General features: G+C 45.4%; 1 protein-coding gene across 10 annotated transcripts in view; it reads left to right on the plus strand.

Annotated features, from left to right (window-relative positions):
* Positions 1–6,302, plus strand: part of Rbm47 (RNA binding motif protein 47) — a 135,533-nt gene extending 129,231 nt beyond the window's left edge. For 8 of the 10 annotated variants that reach the window (XM_075943318.1, XM_075943319.1, XM_075943322.1 and 5 more), the window contains 3 exons: positions 169–375; positions 2,469–2,674; positions 3,641–6,302. In XM_075943318.1, coding sequence (XP_075799433.1) covers positions 169–375; positions 2,469–2,674; positions 3,641–3,871 — 644 coding nt within the window. In that variant the 3' untranslated portion in view covers positions 3,872–6,302. The remainder of the gene's footprint in view (positions 1–168; positions 376–2,468; positions 2,675–3,640) is intronic. The other 2 variants (XM_075943328.1, XM_075943327.1) reach the window with 1 other exon arrangement.
* The last annotated feature ends 10,603 nt before the right edge of the window (positions 6,303–16,905 follow it).

A 16,905-nucleotide genomic window follows, 5' to 3' on the forward strand; every position in this document is an offset into this window, starting at 1 on the left:
CTAAGCAGGCAGATTAGAATGGCGAAGTAGACAAAAATTGAATGTCAGGAGCGTTTTATTAGTCCGTTTAGGCTAGAGGTGTGGCCACCTGCTGCTTAGACCGAGGGCAGGCCAGAGGCCCTGACCGTCGCTGCTGCCGGCTCATCCTTCTTTGTGTTGTATTATAAGCAGGCAGCATAAGAGGCCGAGGCCGAGGTGCGGCTGGAAACAGAGCCCCAGGGCCCAGGGGTTCCTACCTCGGAGGATATTCTGCTGGCCGTGGTATATATAGCCGATATCACGAAGGCAAAGGCAAACAGCAAGAAAAAGGATATGAACTTGTGCCAAATTTGGAAATCTCTACTGTCAACCCAGTTGCCATTAAACCCGGCGCAGGTCAGTATAAACAGTGCAAACGCATCATTTGTCCGTAAACCCCCACCTTCTCTTTCAAGTGAGTCCCGTCTTCTTGGCTCTTGAATCCATCTGCAAAAAAAGGTCCGCGTGTCATGCCCCCGCCTTCCACACCCTGACCCCCTAGAATTTAGGGGACTGGTCTAGTTTGGGTTGCGTTCCATTAGGCTGCCGGGGAGTTTGCGCACAGGTGTTAGCTGCCAGTTGTCTGGCTATTTGTCTGTGACCACGTGGGCAGAGGTGAGGAAAGGGTGGAAGGGAATGGAGCTCCCGCTTCTTCTGTCACCTAGAACCCATCTTTTCCTCGTGAGAACATGCACGCTCCATCACTGAGCTCCATCCCATCTGTGCTTCAGCCACCAAAAAGCAGAGGGCATGGGTATTACCAGTTCTCAGAGAAAATAGGAACTCTTTTCCAGAGCAAACAGTGCCAGGTTTCCTGGATGGTCTGACAGGTGCCAGCATTCTCGGACAAGGCAGGGGTGAAGGGTTTTACAACTGGAACCGTAGATTTAGAGTAGAGATGCTCAATCCATTAAGCCAAGGACCTTGACCTTTGTTTTTACTACCAGGCCCCAAAAAGTTATTTTACCAGCATTCGGTAGCCCCTAGGTCACCCACTGCAAGGAAGGATAAGCTTTAACTGTGTTTAGTGAGTTTGGCCGACGCATGGTACGCAGAATTTCCACACACTAACCTCTGAATCTGTGGAGAGTTTCTTCGGTGGATAAGCAGAGTAATGTTCTCCCTGGCCTCTTGGCCTCACTGGGGTAGGATGGAGAGCTTTTGAGGGTCGCCTGCTCCTTTCCTAATTGCTCACTTCTTTCTGAGAGGCAAGGAATTGGTGTGTTTGGAACATAGGTTTAATGTGTTGAAGGAATTTGATGGTAACTGGGGAAATAGCCCTGCCATCTCTACAATATAGTGGCTTCCGGCATTGGGATGCCTTAGAAATGTCATTGGCACCAAACAGTCTTTAGCCATGTGAAGTCCTGTGTCCAGGGGTAGAGAGTTCTGCAGGCTGGTAGCCAGAACAACGCAGTTGCTCCGTACAGCCCCCACGTGGCTTCAAACAGTAGTCCTAGCTACACCAAGACCCTTGTACATCATTTGAAGGTACGGCACATCTTTGTCCTTCCGACACGACCCTTTACATCATTTGAAGGTACGTCTTTGTCCTTCTGATAGATACCAGGGCAGGCTAACATATTTGGGCCCAGGACTGGTGGAAGATTTGGTTGGGAAGGCAGGTAAAGATATTTGGTTAAGATTTTAGATTTTTTTTTTATTGAATGGCCAAGCCATTGTTTATCGTATGACCATTTTGTCTCCTTACCTTTGATCATATCCATCTTAGAATAAACAAGCTTACACTTGGAGAGCAAACAGAAATGAAAGGATTCTTTGTGTGCACATTTCATGGTCCTGCTTACTCTTTCAGCACACACAGCATGAACATACACAAGCTCTCCCAAATCGGGGCTAGCATCTCTTCCTTTTGATCTCTTGATACTGCACATTGACATTCAGTAACTCTATCTGTTTGAATCTCTGCTGGAAGCCGTTCCTTTGGACTCTACTCACAGAAATTATTTGAGTTGGCAGGTTCCAGCGAAAAGCCAATTACCCACTGTTTCACCACTATACATGGATTATTAGCACATTGGAGGTTTTTCCATTTTCGACTCAAAGCCCCTCCAACTGGATCCATGTAACTAATGTGAGATAAAAGGTGGGGGGGAATGTACTCCCATCTCCAAGCTGTCAGAATGGGATCTTCACTCAACCTGCTTCTTGAAACACTGAAAGGGCAAAGGGCTTGCGTGGTAGTGAGTAGCGTAAGAGAGAGCAAGCAGGCTGCACGCTCACGAGTGTTAGGAAACAGCAGTGTAGAGGCCTCGCTCTGAACGCTCCCTCCACGATGATCTGCGGAGAAACCCCGTCCTGACATGGTGCCGAGCCAGGCCGAGCAGCGTGGATGTGCCGAGGTTCACGACTGTGAACTATGAGCAAGTGAAGGCTCTTCCTCTGTGATCGTGAGTAACAAGCCTGTCTTCTTCCTGCTTCTCTTGCAGTGGCCATCCCTGCCATTGGTGCCCAGTACTCCATGTTCCAGGCAGCCCCAGCCCCTAAGATAATCGAAGACGGCAAGATCCATACAATGGAACACATGATCAGCCCCATTGCCGTGCAACCTGACCCCGCCACTGCCGCCGCTGCCGCCGCTGCCGCGGCCCATGCTGCTGTCATTCCTGCGGTATCCACACCGCCACCTTTCCAGGTAGAGTTCTCGCCATGGCCACTGTCATTTATATATGGAGCCTCTCTCAATCATAGACTCATTAGTATTCAACACTGAGAATATACTCTATGCAATGATATATTTTTTAAAAAGTTAATGTGAAATAACAGGAAAGAAATTGTTTATCTCTATAAAGATTTTTTTAAAGTTTATTGTTTAAAAAAGTACATATGTAGATATGTATATCTCTATATATAGATATGTACATATATACAGTGTATATATATGTGTGCATGTGTGTGAGCCATATATATATCAGCAGATAAAGGTGCTTTTTTCCAAACCCGATGGCCTGATCCCAGGACCCACATGATGGAAGGAGGGAGACCCCTCGACCAGTGCCCTGTGGTGCACAACTTACCCTCCATGCACATATTATGCACAAAATATATCTATATGAACGTCTAATTCATGATGGTGTTTGTTGATGTTTATTTTGGTTTTTCAAGGCAGGATTTTTTCTGTGTTTAGCCCTGGGTTTCCTGGAATTCACAGAGATCCACCTGCCTCTGCCTGCCTAGTGCTGGAATTAAAGGTGTGCGCCACCACCGCCCAGCCTGGTGTATTGCACTTTTAAGTAGGAGGGACAGCCCTAGACGGGTTAGAATTAGTGATCTTAAGGTAGATTCCCATCCTCGCCATTACCTGTCTTTATGAGCTGGCAGAATGCAAGGTCCAGTAAAAGATCCCAGCGTGACATAGGTTGGAACATGTCAAGCCCTTCAAGATGACATGTTGTTCTGTCTAATCTCATTCTCCTTCAGCAAATGTTACCCTCCTTTTCTCCCTCTCCCCGCTGGGGGGCTCATCTTCTCCCTCACTCCCCGGGGTGCTCCGCCCCCCCCCCCCCCCCCCCCCCCCGCACCGAATGCTCATTGTTCGAGGTTTTGATAAACCTGCACATGCGCTCAGGAAGGATTTTTTTTTTCTCTCCCTCTCTCTCAGGGCCGCCCAATAACTCCTGTGTACACCGTGGCACCAAATGTTCAGAGAATTCCCACCGCCGGCATCTACGGGGCCAGCTACGTTCCCTTCGCCGCTCCTGCCACTGCCACCATCGCCACACTACAGAAGAACGCTGCGGCCGCCGTGTACGGGGGCTACGCCGGCTACATACCTCAGGCCTTCCCCGCTGCTCTCCAGGTGCCCATCCACGACGTCTACCAGACTTACTGAGACCAGGGACCAGAGCCAAGGCAAGCAAGCCACCAGACACCGCTGAAGGAACACTTTATTATTTATGAAGAAAGAACGTGTCGAATTGGCACACGTGCGAAACCTGCAAGTGAAGAATGTTAGCGATTATCACACTGAAATATTTTATATCCATGAAGTTTTCACTCTTTTTTTTTTTAAAAAAAAAAGACTTTTCAACTTAGCAGGCCCGCGTTCGTTCATACATTTCTAAGAGACTTGCAACGCCTCACGCCTTAATACCATCTTTTAAGATTTGTACGCCCTACTGCATTTGTACAGAGGTTTGGTTTTGTTTTTTAAGGATATATTTTCAGTATGAAGGTTATTTTCTTAACTTCTGCACTCCAGAGATTTCTATTTTGTAGAACCTTTCAAAATATATCAGCTATATATATATATATGTTAAAATAAAGAAGCACATCCGAGCATCTAGGGAACTATTTTAAAAACTATATTCAATATTTAAAGATACAAACTGTAGTGCTTTGAAATGCTACATAAAACCTTATTTTTAAAGGTGATGCTGGAAAGTGCAGTTTCCAAAGGAGTGGAAATCTCTGCTGTATTTCCGCTGGCATTAAGGGTTGATGATATTGCCGTGGTTTCTCACCATGGTTTCTGTTTTGGGGGTTGTTTTGTTTTGTTCTGTTTTATTAACAATCTGTCTTTAAGTCAACATGGAAAAGACTCGTCACACCCAGGGTCTCAACACTGGAAAGCTCTCCCCTGCCCTTGGGCTCTGTCCCTGGGTCTTCATTAACTGTGTCTCCCCCCCCTTCCTATCTCTTTGAAGTTTGGCATAGCTAAGAAAAATGGATAATTCTGATAGAGAAGACAATTGATGCCTTTTATACTTCTTCCTGGAATTTTGTCGGGGTCTTTTATTATTATTATTATTTTTAGTTTGTTTGGGGGGGTATCGCCTTCTTTATGCGTTTTCAGTAGCAGAATGCAGGGAAGGGCACGATTTTGCCATGTTTTTCGTAAGGCATAGCTGTTTAAATTGTTCAGTATGGGACTTTTAACTTCCTAATGCTTTGATTTTTGGAGTCTGAGTTTTTGGAGGCCAAGAATGTATATGATTATAGACAAGACCTTCAAGATTTGCCAGCAGCAAGTTGTGCTTCTTGTGTCTCTTGCAGAGTGTCTGTCATCATCAGGAAGGTTGGAAGCATTTGTTGAACAAGGCTTCCCTCGGGCACTCTGTGTCTGGCAGATGAACACGGGGCATACGCACCCGGGAGGGGGAGCGACCTGTAGGAGTTAAAGGGGCGTTTGTGGTAACTTCTGATGCTTGCTTGTAGTCATTTTGTGTTGCCAAAGCTCATGGTGTGTAGTGTGATGCAAACGCAGCTGTTTTATCTCAATATTATTAAAAGTGTTTGTTATTTTTTTTTTTTAGGGAGTAAAAACACAGATGCAGTGTTTTGTGCCTGTTTAAAGGCTTCTCTTTCACAGAGTGAATGTAAAACACAGGAAAATGCTAATATCGTCATCTGTTTCATGAAGTACATCAATGTGCATTTTTTTAAAAAAATAAAAGGCTCAGTCAGGACCGTGAGGCGTGCAATAAGGTGCACCATAAGGTACAGTTGTATTTTATGTCATAACAGAGTCCACCAAATCTTCCCACCAGCGTTGGCTAATGGGCTTAACTCTTGGCTTGGTCCTAGGATCATGCCCCTAGCCAATGCTCCTAGATAGCTGTTTAATTGTTTTCTCTTCTTTTAAATTAAGAGATCCCTGAATGCCTTTTTCCCCTTCTCTTGAAGAGATGAATTTTTATATATAAGGAATATTTATTTAACTGTTCTATTAAATGTCCAGTGCCTGCTGAGGCCTTTAAGCATTCCTCTCCATCCTAGTTGAACGGCATAAACTAGGTCTGCAATGTTCTGAGTTGCACCCGCACGGACAGGGTGGGATGAGTGCCTCCATTAAAGGCAACTCGACTGTGTGAGAGAAGTGCCAAGGACAGCCACGGAGGTCCTCAGGTGAAACACTGTCCCCATGCTCTTGCTGTATTTTACAAGTGCCGGGAAAGCTACTATCATAGTCATAATAAAAGGAAACAATGCACTATCTTAACGTGGCAACTACCCTAAGAACAAGCGGCGGCGGTGCCAGTTAAGCTTCCGCGGCCCAGCTGTCTGTGGTCTCACCTACTCCTACCGTTTCACAACCATTTCATGTACACTACTGAGGTAAGTTTATAACTTGAAATGTGAACTTTTTTTTTTTTAGGATTAAGAACAAACTAATATAAATGTTTTTAAGAGTTTTAAAGTTGTAGACGTGCCACTAGTTTAGTTTGTAGCTTCGTATTTGTAAAAGCTTTTTAGACCTCGCTGCATTTACAGAGTACATTCTTAAGATGGATGTGGTAAATAAAGCTTTCTTTAAAGCAGTCTCCAGACTTTCTTTCCTTTAATTTTTTTTTTTTTTACAACAATGAAGGGATTGACAAATTCAGTATTTCCAATTGGAGAGGCTCACTCCACCTCCAGGGAATAAGACACTGGCCTTGAGCTCAGAGAACCACCTGCCTCGGCCTCCCAAGCGCTGGGATCTAAGGCACGTGCCATCACCACCTGGCTTGTTTTGTTATTTATCTATTTACTTTTCTTTTGTGTGCATTGAATTTTGTCTGCATGTATGTCTGTGTGAGAGTGTTGAATCCCGGAGTTACAGACAGTTGTGAGCTGCCATATAGGCGCTGTGAACTGAACCTGGGTGGGTTCTCTGCAAGAGCAATCAATGCTCTTTACTGTTGAGCCATCTCGCCACCCTCCTTGTTTTGCTTTGTATCTATGTGTGTGTGTGCGAGCGTGTGTGTCACATGCATGTCACGTGAATGTGGGTGCCCACAGAAGCCAGAAGAAAGCATTGTATCCCCTGGACCTGGAGTGATGAGGCAGCTGTGAGCCTCCCAATGCAGGTGCTGGGAACTGAACTCAGGTCCTCTGAAATATCTTATCTCTCAAGTCATCTCTCCAGCCCCATTGCTATTAAAAGAAATTATTTAACTCCTTTGCTTGTTCAAGACAGGCTCTTCTGTAACCAAAGCTAGCCTTGAACCTCTGATGCTCTGCCCTCTGCTTCCTCTGCGGGGATTAACATCACTTGTGGTTTAGGTGGTATTATCAAAAACAAAACCTACTGTCCTTCTTCAAGGAAAAAAGTCCTCATACTCTGGCAGTATGCTAGGGACAGTTCAGACCCGTGTAGAGCAGCCCTGCTTCTCTCCTGGCTGTTAGAGGCTTGACTGTACAGCTGCAGCCTTGTTCCCTTATTCTGGAGGAGCTGCTCTGCCGAGGTGGAGAACACTGAAAGGGGGCACACCGGATGAGAATAGATATGATTGTGAACCCCCCAACTCCAGCTTCCATTGTCCTTGATTGAGCACATGATAAGCAGTGAGGTGAGTGTCACAGATGGTGACCAGCTGAGGCCACAGAGCTGGTGAGCAGCCCAGACTCCATTCCAGGCCCAGGTTCTCCCTGACGGCATACCGGAAATGAGCCCACCTAGTCCATAGGGAAAAGAAATGCTTGTCTGTTCTTGCCTAGCTCTGTGCTTCCCTGTGCAGTGTGGGGAGTGGGGCTGGAAGACGGGATGTTTGGAAGTTCCTGCTGTTCCTGGAGGAGAGAACAGAGTAAGGCTGGCTGGTGAAGCTGTTTACAAGATTCAAGGATAGCTGTGGAGTGGTGGGGCACACCTTTAATCCCAGCACTTGAGAGGCAGAGGCAGGCGGACCTCTATGAGTTCGAGGCTAGCCTGGTCTATAAGAGCAAGTTAAAGATACAAAAAACAAAACAGAGAGAGAGAGAGGAAAAAGAAGAAAAGCCTTCTACCCACTAGCCGCCCCAAAGATATGACAGAGACCACGGTGTCAGGAAACCAACTCCACTCTTCCATGTTTGTCTATTATTTGATACCAGGGATCAAACCCAGGGCCTCACCAACCCTAAGCACACACTCCAGTTCTATAAGCCGGTCTTCAGCTATGTCCTGATTGGTGGTGGTTTGGGCTTATTTCAGTTTCTTAGTATTTGGGGTTTGGGGGTAGAAGCATTGTTGTTGTTGTCTAAGACAGAGTCTCAAGGGATAGAGCAAGCTGACCTGCCGAAGCTTAGCTGGCCTCAGACTTCTTATCCTCCTGCTTCTGCCACCTGCGCTCTGGTGAGGTGAGGCGAAGACCACATGCCTAGCTGTTCTCTGGTTCTTCAATAGAATAAGTACTCTCTGGGCTGGGGAGATGGCTCAGCAGTTAAGAACTCTTGTTCTTCTTCCAGAGGGCGTAAGTTCAATTCCCAGCACCCATGGTTGGTGACTCACAACTGCCTATAACTCTGGCTCTCGGGGACCTGGTGTCCTCCGCTGGGATCTGGTCCTCTGGGCTCTGAGGGCACCCTTACACAGGTGACATACATTCACACAGGCACATAAATAAAATATTTTTTAAAAAAATAGAGATCTGGGGTGACAGTTCAGTGGTTAGAAATATAAATAAATCTTTTAAAAAAGAATAGGTGTTCCATAAATATCTGTCAAAAATATATGCAAATACTTATTTAGTTAAAAGTCTGGATAATTAGCATTGTCTTGATTTTCTTGTATATAACCTCAACTGCTGTGTAGTATTTTTATTGTAAAGTTTTCTGGACACCCAGTTTTTCTATCAAAATTATTTCTATTTTAATTAATTTGGGGAGGAGGCTGGGTGGTTTGAGATAGGATTTCTCTGTATAGCCCTGACTGTCCTGGAAATTGCCCTGTAGACCAGGCTGGACTTGAACTCAGATATCTACCTGCCTCTGCCTCCCTAGTGCTGGGGTTAAGGCAAGTGTCATTACCACCTGCCTTAATTTGATTTTTCTCATGATGGTGGGAATGGTGACATTTGGCACAACTGGTCCAGTGAAATGACATCTTCAATTTTTTTTACTGATTTATATTATTTTTTTCTGGGTATGGATGTTTTGCCTGCATGTATATCTATATATGTATATGTATATCAGGCCTGTTGCCTGTGGAGTACAGAAGAGGATGTCAGATCCCTTGGGATGGAAGTTACAGGCAATGTGAGCTGCCATGCTGGTGCTGGGAATTGAACCCAGATCCTCTGGAAAAGCAGCTAGCTAGTCCTGTAAACTGCTGAGCCACCTCTGTAGCCTGAAATGATATTTTTTAAAAAGACTTACTTTTATTATATGTGTGCAGTATTTGTGTGTGTGTGTATATATATACCGCCTGCTTGCCTGATGCTGCAGGAGACCAAAAGAGGCCATTGGATTCCCTGGAACTGGAGTTGTAGATGGCTGTAAATTGACATAGGAGTGCTGGGAACCGAACCTGGGTCCTCTGGAAAAGCAGCAAGTGCTCTTACTTGCTGAACCATCTCCCCAGCCTCCCTGAAATGACTTTGACATTGTCAGCCCCCTTTTAAAACATATTTTCAAGAATCACCAGATAAGAGGACACAAACATACCCCCTCCCACCCTACTCTTTGATATAGATCCCATTTCTGAGCCCACAGTAAAAGGGAAGTTTGGGTTTAATAAGGAAAAAACTTCCCAATTATCTACAGACTGCTCTCCCTGTTTTCATTCCAAGGTCTTTTTTTCCTTTTCCTTTTTTCTTTTCTTTCTTTCTCTTTCTTTCTTTCTTTCTTTCTTTCTTTCTTTCTTTCTTTCTTTTCAAGACAGGGTTTCTCTGTAGCATTTGACCCTGTCTTTGGCAACCCTCTGTCTCCAAAAATATTTATATCACGACTCATAACAGTAGCCAAGATACAGTTATGAAGTAGCAATAAGAACAATTTTATGGTTGGTCACCCCAATGTGAGGAGTTGTATTAAAGGGTCGCAGTGTTCGGAAGGTTGAACACCAGTGGATGGCTGTCTTCCTTTCTCCTGTGCCCTCCCCCTGCGAAGTGCCCGGCGCTGCTCTGTTTTGTAAGTCCTCATGTCACTAGGCATAGAAAATGATCATTCAGACACTTCCCTCCACAAGCAGGCTAAGTGTCCCTCTGAACAGCTTGGGTTTCTAATCACAGTGTCTGGGGAACTCCCAGCTTTGCTTCTCACCAGTCATATGACCTTGAAGAAAACAAAATCTTCCAGTCACTTGATCTTGGGGGAAAAAAAAATGGTCACCTGACCACAGAAGGTTATAATGAGTTCACAAATCTTAAAAGCCTGATATGTTGTAGGCATGTTTTCATATGACTATGTCCATTCTTGACCCCCATCTACTCCTACCCCGTACACAGACCCCACCCCCAGCCCTGGACATTGAACCCAGGGCCTCACACACTAAGCAAGAGCTCCACCACTGAATTACAGCCCCAGTTCTCACTGTCGCTGGTCTGCACAGGCTGGCCCTGAACTTGTTTGGTAGTCCAGACAGGTCTTGCATTCTCGACCCCCTTGCCTCGGCCTCCCCAGTAGCTAGAGTTACAGACCCCCTTACAGGTCTGAGCCCTAGTATGAATATGTATTCCTCTGCATGCAACACCTTAAACCTTTCCATTAGAAGCCTGAGTTGTGTTTTGGGAATTTTTCTCTCTTTTTTCTTTTTGGCTGGGGCTTCACACATGCTGTGAAAATACTCTATTGTTGAGTTACATCCCCAACCCAAACCTTTGAATTCTTTTATTCATCATTTATGCAGTAAATATTTATTGAATGCCAACTCTGTTAGTGCAGAAAGAAAGGCAGGAGCCAACAAAACTGACCCTCTGCCTGCTCCCAACACTGCAGGGGACGGTGTTCTGAGGCAGGGGCATCTGCACCCCCAGGCTTAGACAGGAAGCCAAGTGTGGTGGCAATATGCAGGATGAGCAGGGGCTGAGGAAGCACCTCGAGAATTGTGTTCTTGGAGGCTTCAGGGGCATTGCTTCTGAGGAGGAAGAGGTAGTAAGACCCGCCCCCCTTCCCTAACCATTGGGCAGCCTTGTCCTGGAGTCACTGCCAGAAGAAGTGATCTGGTAGCTGTAGCAAGGAGGCTGGGGTCCACTGACATTCCTTCTGCTTCGGGGTTTAAAAAGCAAAACAACAAAACAAAAACTGATGGTCCTTGGGCCAGGCGTGGTGGTGCAGGTCTGTAATCCCAGTACTCAGGAGGATGAGGCAGAGGGATAGCTAAGAATCCAAGGTCAGTCAGCAGTGAGTTGGAAGTCAGCCTGGAACGTAGTGAAATCCCCATCTCACTCTGTGCATCCCTCCCACCCAAACTACAAGCAAACAGGATTTACCCACGTCAATCAACCTGCAGGTGTGTCTTTAACTGCTCCCTGTTTGATGCTTCCTGGCCCCGGGAGAACATCAGCCAACCCCAGCCTTGCTCCACAGTCTTCAAGCATGGTCAAGGCTCGGAGAATCCTCTACCCGGTCCAGATCCCAGCCTCTAGGATCTTCCATCCTCTCCTCTCTGAGGTCTATGGCAGCTGCTTGCATCTGCCAGGACATCCCCACCACACTTAGACACACACGCCTCCCACCCCGACCATGGCACAGGAACACAGGCCTTTGCAGAGGTGTTGCTGGCCTCTGTCCCTCAACATGGCAGAAAGAGGAGGAGAGTCCCAAGACAAATCGCGAGACGCACAGGCTTCCTCAGTAGGCCTGTTCTGAGTTCTCCAGCACACACAGACTCCCATATTTGAAAGCAGTACCAGATCCTGTATTTGCAAGAAATACAACCTTCCCGAGCTAATTTTTAGCCACCCTTATTTCTTGGCTTGCCCTGCTTTGTTTGTCAAAAAAATCTCCATTACTGATTAACCAACCATGAGGCTTAAATAGGCCTTAGTCATTCTGAGGCAGGAAGGACGTGTCTCTGAAGCCTGATTGTTCCTGAAAGGACTGAACTGGATGGCAGGGGTCGAGAGGTGTTGAGCTCTGGGATTATAACACAAGGTCGTGCCAGTCTGCTTTGGCTGGGATTTTTCCTCTCCTTTCTGGAACTTCTGTTCCAAACTCCTGAGTGTATCATGGGACAAAGCTCTCATTCCCACCTCACCAACCTCGTCTCTACCCCAGTTCAAATCTGACTGTTTGACACTTCCTCAATTATATATGAAGCACACACACACGCACACTCACACTCATAGATAGACATTTTAGAGATGAAACCTGATTCTAAACATAGTCCAGCTTTTACAACAGAGGAAATTTTTCTGAAAATAAGAAAAAAAGGACAAAAATAACCTAGTTAGCATAATTTCCCAGCCTTTCAGTAGGATTAGCCCCAGGATTAGGAGGTTTAGTCAAGGCCTCCCTTGGAAACATTGCTTTTTCTTGCTCCTTTTCCCCCATATGTTTAGAAATAATGTTAAAAATCTTAAGGTAACCACTCACCAGCAATCATCCCTGGTTCACAGTGACTTCTATGCCAGCAGAACACTTATTGCTTACTAATACTTACACACAAAATCCAACAGTATTTTATAGGAACGATTTTTAAACTTTAAAAAATGTATTTCTTTTCTTGTGTGTGTTTGTGTGTCTGTCTGCCTGTATCTGTCTATCTACACATGCATATGTCAGAAGACAACTCTTTCCATCGTGTGGGTCAAACCCAAGTCAAGACATGGTGGCAAGGCACCTTGCTGACTAAGAAATCTCACTGGCCTTGCTTCTTAAATTGTTTTTATTAAGAAACAACAAACCCAGAAGTTGGAGAGATGGTTCAGTGATGAAGGGCATTGGCTGCTCTTCCAGAGGACCTGGGTTCGATTCCCAGTACCCATGTAGCAGATCATGACCAACAGTAACGTCAATTACAAAGGAGCTGGTGCCCTTTCGGCCTCCTTAGGTACCGAACATACACATCTCTCTGCTACTTTTCCCTTTCACTCCCAATGGTTCATGTCTGATTGGTGAACCTGAGGATACCCAAATGTATTGGTTACCTTTCCCATCGCTGTGACAAAAATGTCCTAGCAAAACCACTTAAGGAAAGGAGGACTTATTTTGGGTCACAGTTCCTCATGATCTTGAAGGTGTGGTGTCACATCGTGTCTACGGTCAAGAAGCAGGGAGACAAATGCTAGTCCCTGGCTCACTGTTTCCTTTGTATTTGCCTATTGATAGTAACATTGTCCACACTTACGGCAGATCTTCCCTCTTCAGTTAATCCTTTCTGGAAATGCCATTATTGACGTACCTAGTCATGGACGTCCACACGGCTATAAATGTAGTCAAATTGACAACGAAGATTAACCTGTCACGGGGCATCCTTGGCTGATCATGTATGTCCCTGTTCCCTTGAGAGGAAGCCTCACAATGGGTTGGTTGTCCTCTGTTCTGCCTGCTAGGTCTCCTCAGGGCCTGTGTTTTCTGTGACAAAGTGAAGTGCCTTTGCCCAACCTTGGGGCTCTCTTTCCTGTTACACCAATCACTGTCCTCCAACCCCTTCCAATCTCCTTAACTGATAAACAGCATTCTTTAACCTTTATTTTTATTGAAATAAAATTAACATAAATAATACTGCTTTGTTTTGTTGAAAGCACAGCTTTCAGTCATTTTTATTTATTTTTGTGTATAACAATCATCACCATATACTTCAGAACATCACTGTCTTTTTTCTCAAAAAAAAAAAAAAAAAAACAAACCACATCCATTGTGGTGGTTTGGGGGGAAAAAAAATGACCCTTAAAGGAGTGGTACTATTAGGAGATGTGACTTTGTTAGAATATTTGTGGCCTTAGAGGAGGAAGTGTGTGACTGTGGGGGTGGGCTTTGAGGTCTCTTTTGCTCAAGCTATGTTCAGTGTGATATACAGTTCACTTGCTGTTGCCCTCAGATCAAGATACAGAACTCGTATCTGCCTGCACACCACCATATCCCACCATGGTGACGATGGACTAAACCACTGAAACTGGAAGCCACCCCAGCAACATGCTTTTCCTTTATAAGAGGTGAGGTGGTCACGGTGTCTCTTCGCAGCAAAAGAAACCCTAACTAAGACACACGTTAAGCATTCACTCCCAAATCCTCTAGCCATGGCTGCTGGTGCTTGCTTCCCTGGGCTTGGTCTCTGTAGACTTGCCTATCAGGACAGTCACAGAGATAGACTAAATACACGGCAGGTACGGCTAGATTCTCTCACCTACTAGAGGCTCCCATCCATCAGTACTGATGCATAGGTCAGTAATTTATTTTTATCTCTGAGTAATATGCAGTTTTTGTTTATCAAGTCAATGGTTGATAGAAATCTATATTGCTTCCACTCTTGTGAATATTGTTGCTATCAATATTCCTGTACAAATTTTTGTCTAAACACGTTGTTTGTTTGTTGGTTGGTTGGTTGGTTGGTTGGTTGGTTGGTTGGTTGGTTTTCAAGACAAGGTTTCTCTGTCTGTCTCTGGCTGTTCTGGAACTCATTCTGTAGAGCAGGCTGGCCAAGAGCTCAGAGATCCACCTGCCTCTGCCTCCCGGAGTGCTGGGATTAAAGGCGTGCTCCAGTCCAGCCCAGCTGAAACACATACTTTGATTTCTGTTGGAGGGCATTTTGCAGGGTGTCCTGAAAATTCTGTTTGGCTTCTAGGGAACTGGCAATGTGTTTTTCTAAGCGGCAGCCTTTCTTTCTTTTCTTTTTCATTCTTCCCCTGAATTCAGCCTTCTGAGTGGCTAGATAGTGGCATCTCACTGTGGGTTTGGTTTACATTTCTCTAATGGCTAAGACAACCCCTGGGCCACTATTTGAACTGACTTTTGCATCTGGTGTGAGACTGGTGCCTGTCTTAGCCTGGTTTTTTTTTTTTTTGTTGTTGTTGCTAATGACACAATATCACAGACCAGGTGAAGTATAAAGGAGTTTATTTTGGTTCACAGTTCTGGCCCGTGATGAAGAGGCCAAGTCTCCCCACAGCCTTCTTGCTGGCAGAGTCTTGACACAGCTCAGGGCAACACATGACAGGAAATCCACATGTCTAGGTCTGTCCTCTGGTCTTTCTTACAAAGCCACCAGGATTCAGTCATGGGGTGGGGGGCTCACCCTAAATGTCTTATCGAATCCTAATCATATCCCCAAATGCTCCATTTCATTACAATGTAGTGAGATTAGGTTTCCACCCTCATAACACCTAACAGTGGGGCTTAAACTCCAGCCTGAGCTGCAGTGACAACAAACCAAGCTCAGACCCTAGTAGGGCTCAGCTTCCTTCTCGTAGAGAGTTGCCTCAACACATTTATTGAAGATGAGTCTTTCCCTCCGGAATGGTCCAACACCCTCTCCTCCAAGGGAGTGACCTCAGAACCGGGCTTCTTTCTGTTCACCGGCCTTTGCTTTTAGCACTGTCTTGATCACCACGGCTTAGCTCAAAACCGTGAAATCAGGAAGACTGAGTTCTCTAAGGCCGTTCTTCTACAGAACGCTTCTGTGTGGCGTGCACTGCAGGTCTGTATGGATTTTAGGATCATCTTTCCCATGGCTAAAGGAAAAGAAGGTTGTTAAGGTGGTCCTGCGTGCGCTCTATCTGTAGACCACATCGGTGGGGCTTGCTACTCTGCTTAGCAAAGTCAAGTCTTGCACCCCGCCAGCGCCCCGCCAGCACTAAGTGCCATTGAGACTCAGGTCTTCGGGTCAGCACCATTTATTAGGTCTGGTCCTGAGCACTGTGCTCTTCCTGGTGTGGTTATAAATGCAGTCGTAGGCTTGAGTTTTGAATTGTCCGCTCTTAAAGTCGAGGAATGAATCTGGTTTCTGTAGGTTTTTGTGTCCATTTCCAGCTCTCTTTTCATTTTTCAGCTTACCTGAAAGGGAAATGGGGTGCTGTTTGTAGGCCTCTTAGAGAAACCACCTCTCTCTCTCTCTGTCTCTCTCTGTCTCTCTCTCTCTCTACATATATATATATATATATATATGAATATATATACAGAGAGAAAGTCCCCCCCCCCTGCACTTATCTGCACATATATATTCAGCAGGTGAGGGTGTGGTATGAAAGGGACTGGACAGGAAGCGCGTGCACAGTGGTGGAGGGTATGGGCGAGGACAGAACGCTGGAGGACACCAGTGGTTAGAAGTAAAGGTGACAGACTGTGCGAGTCAGAGTAGCCAGAAAGCAATTGTGTTTAACTATTTCCTGGTCCATCGTACCGGGAAATTGCTCTTCGTTGGTTTTGTTTATTTTGCTTGAGGTGAGTGTACAGCTCTTGTCTGGCAGGCATGAGGCGGTGAGTTCTAGCCTCAGCACCTCAGAGAGGAAGATGTGGCCAGTTTTGCCCTCCACCATTTCACATATATGCTGCCGCCTGACATTTGACAAAAATAGCTTACTTTTGGGGAAAAAAAAAAGTCTGGAGACCATCAAATTAGTCTTCCTCTGTGGGTTTTCTTTGCTTATCTTGGGTTTAGGGGTAGAGCCCAGAGCCTTGTGCGTGCTAAGCAAGGGAGCAATCACTGACTGCACTACAGCCCCGGGCCCTGCCCATTGCCCAGTCCTGAGGATCTGCTACATATATAAAATGTCTAGAAAATGACTCAAGGGCAAAAGTCAGGTGTCTGTGAATGGAAACAATGGCTTAGAGCTTGTTTCCTAAATAGCCTTCCCAGAGGTGAGCCCTGATCCTGGTCCTTTAGCATTTGTTCTTTCTTTCTTTTTCTTTTCTTTTCTTTTTTTTTTTTTTTTTTTTTTTTTTGGTTTTCTGAAAGAACAGTCCTGGCTGTCCTGGACCAGGCTGACCTTGAACTCTCCCACCTGTCTCTGCCTCCCAAGTAGGGCAAGAATAGAACATTGGGAATTTTTATTATACAATAATAAAATTAATAAAAATATTAATGAAAATTAAATGTTACTTAATATTAAAGTATATAACTTTTTAAAGATTTATTTTGATTTATGTGTGTGTTGTCTATGTGTGTGGGCACGTGGTCTCAGAGGCCGGAAGAGGGTGTCGGATCCACTGGAACTGGGGTTTATCAACATGGGGGATGAGAACACAGCTCCCGTCTTCTGCAGTAGCGACAAACACTCTTACCCACTGAGCCATCCAGCTCCCTGT

Source organism: Microtus pennsylvanicus, chromosome 12 (genome assembly GCF_037038515.1).
Source record: "Microtus pennsylvanicus isolate mMicPen1 chromosome 12, mMicPen1.hap1, whole genome shotgun sequence".
Lineage (NCBI taxonomy): Eukaryota > Metazoa > Chordata > Mammalia > Rodentia > Cricetidae > Microtus > Microtus pennsylvanicus.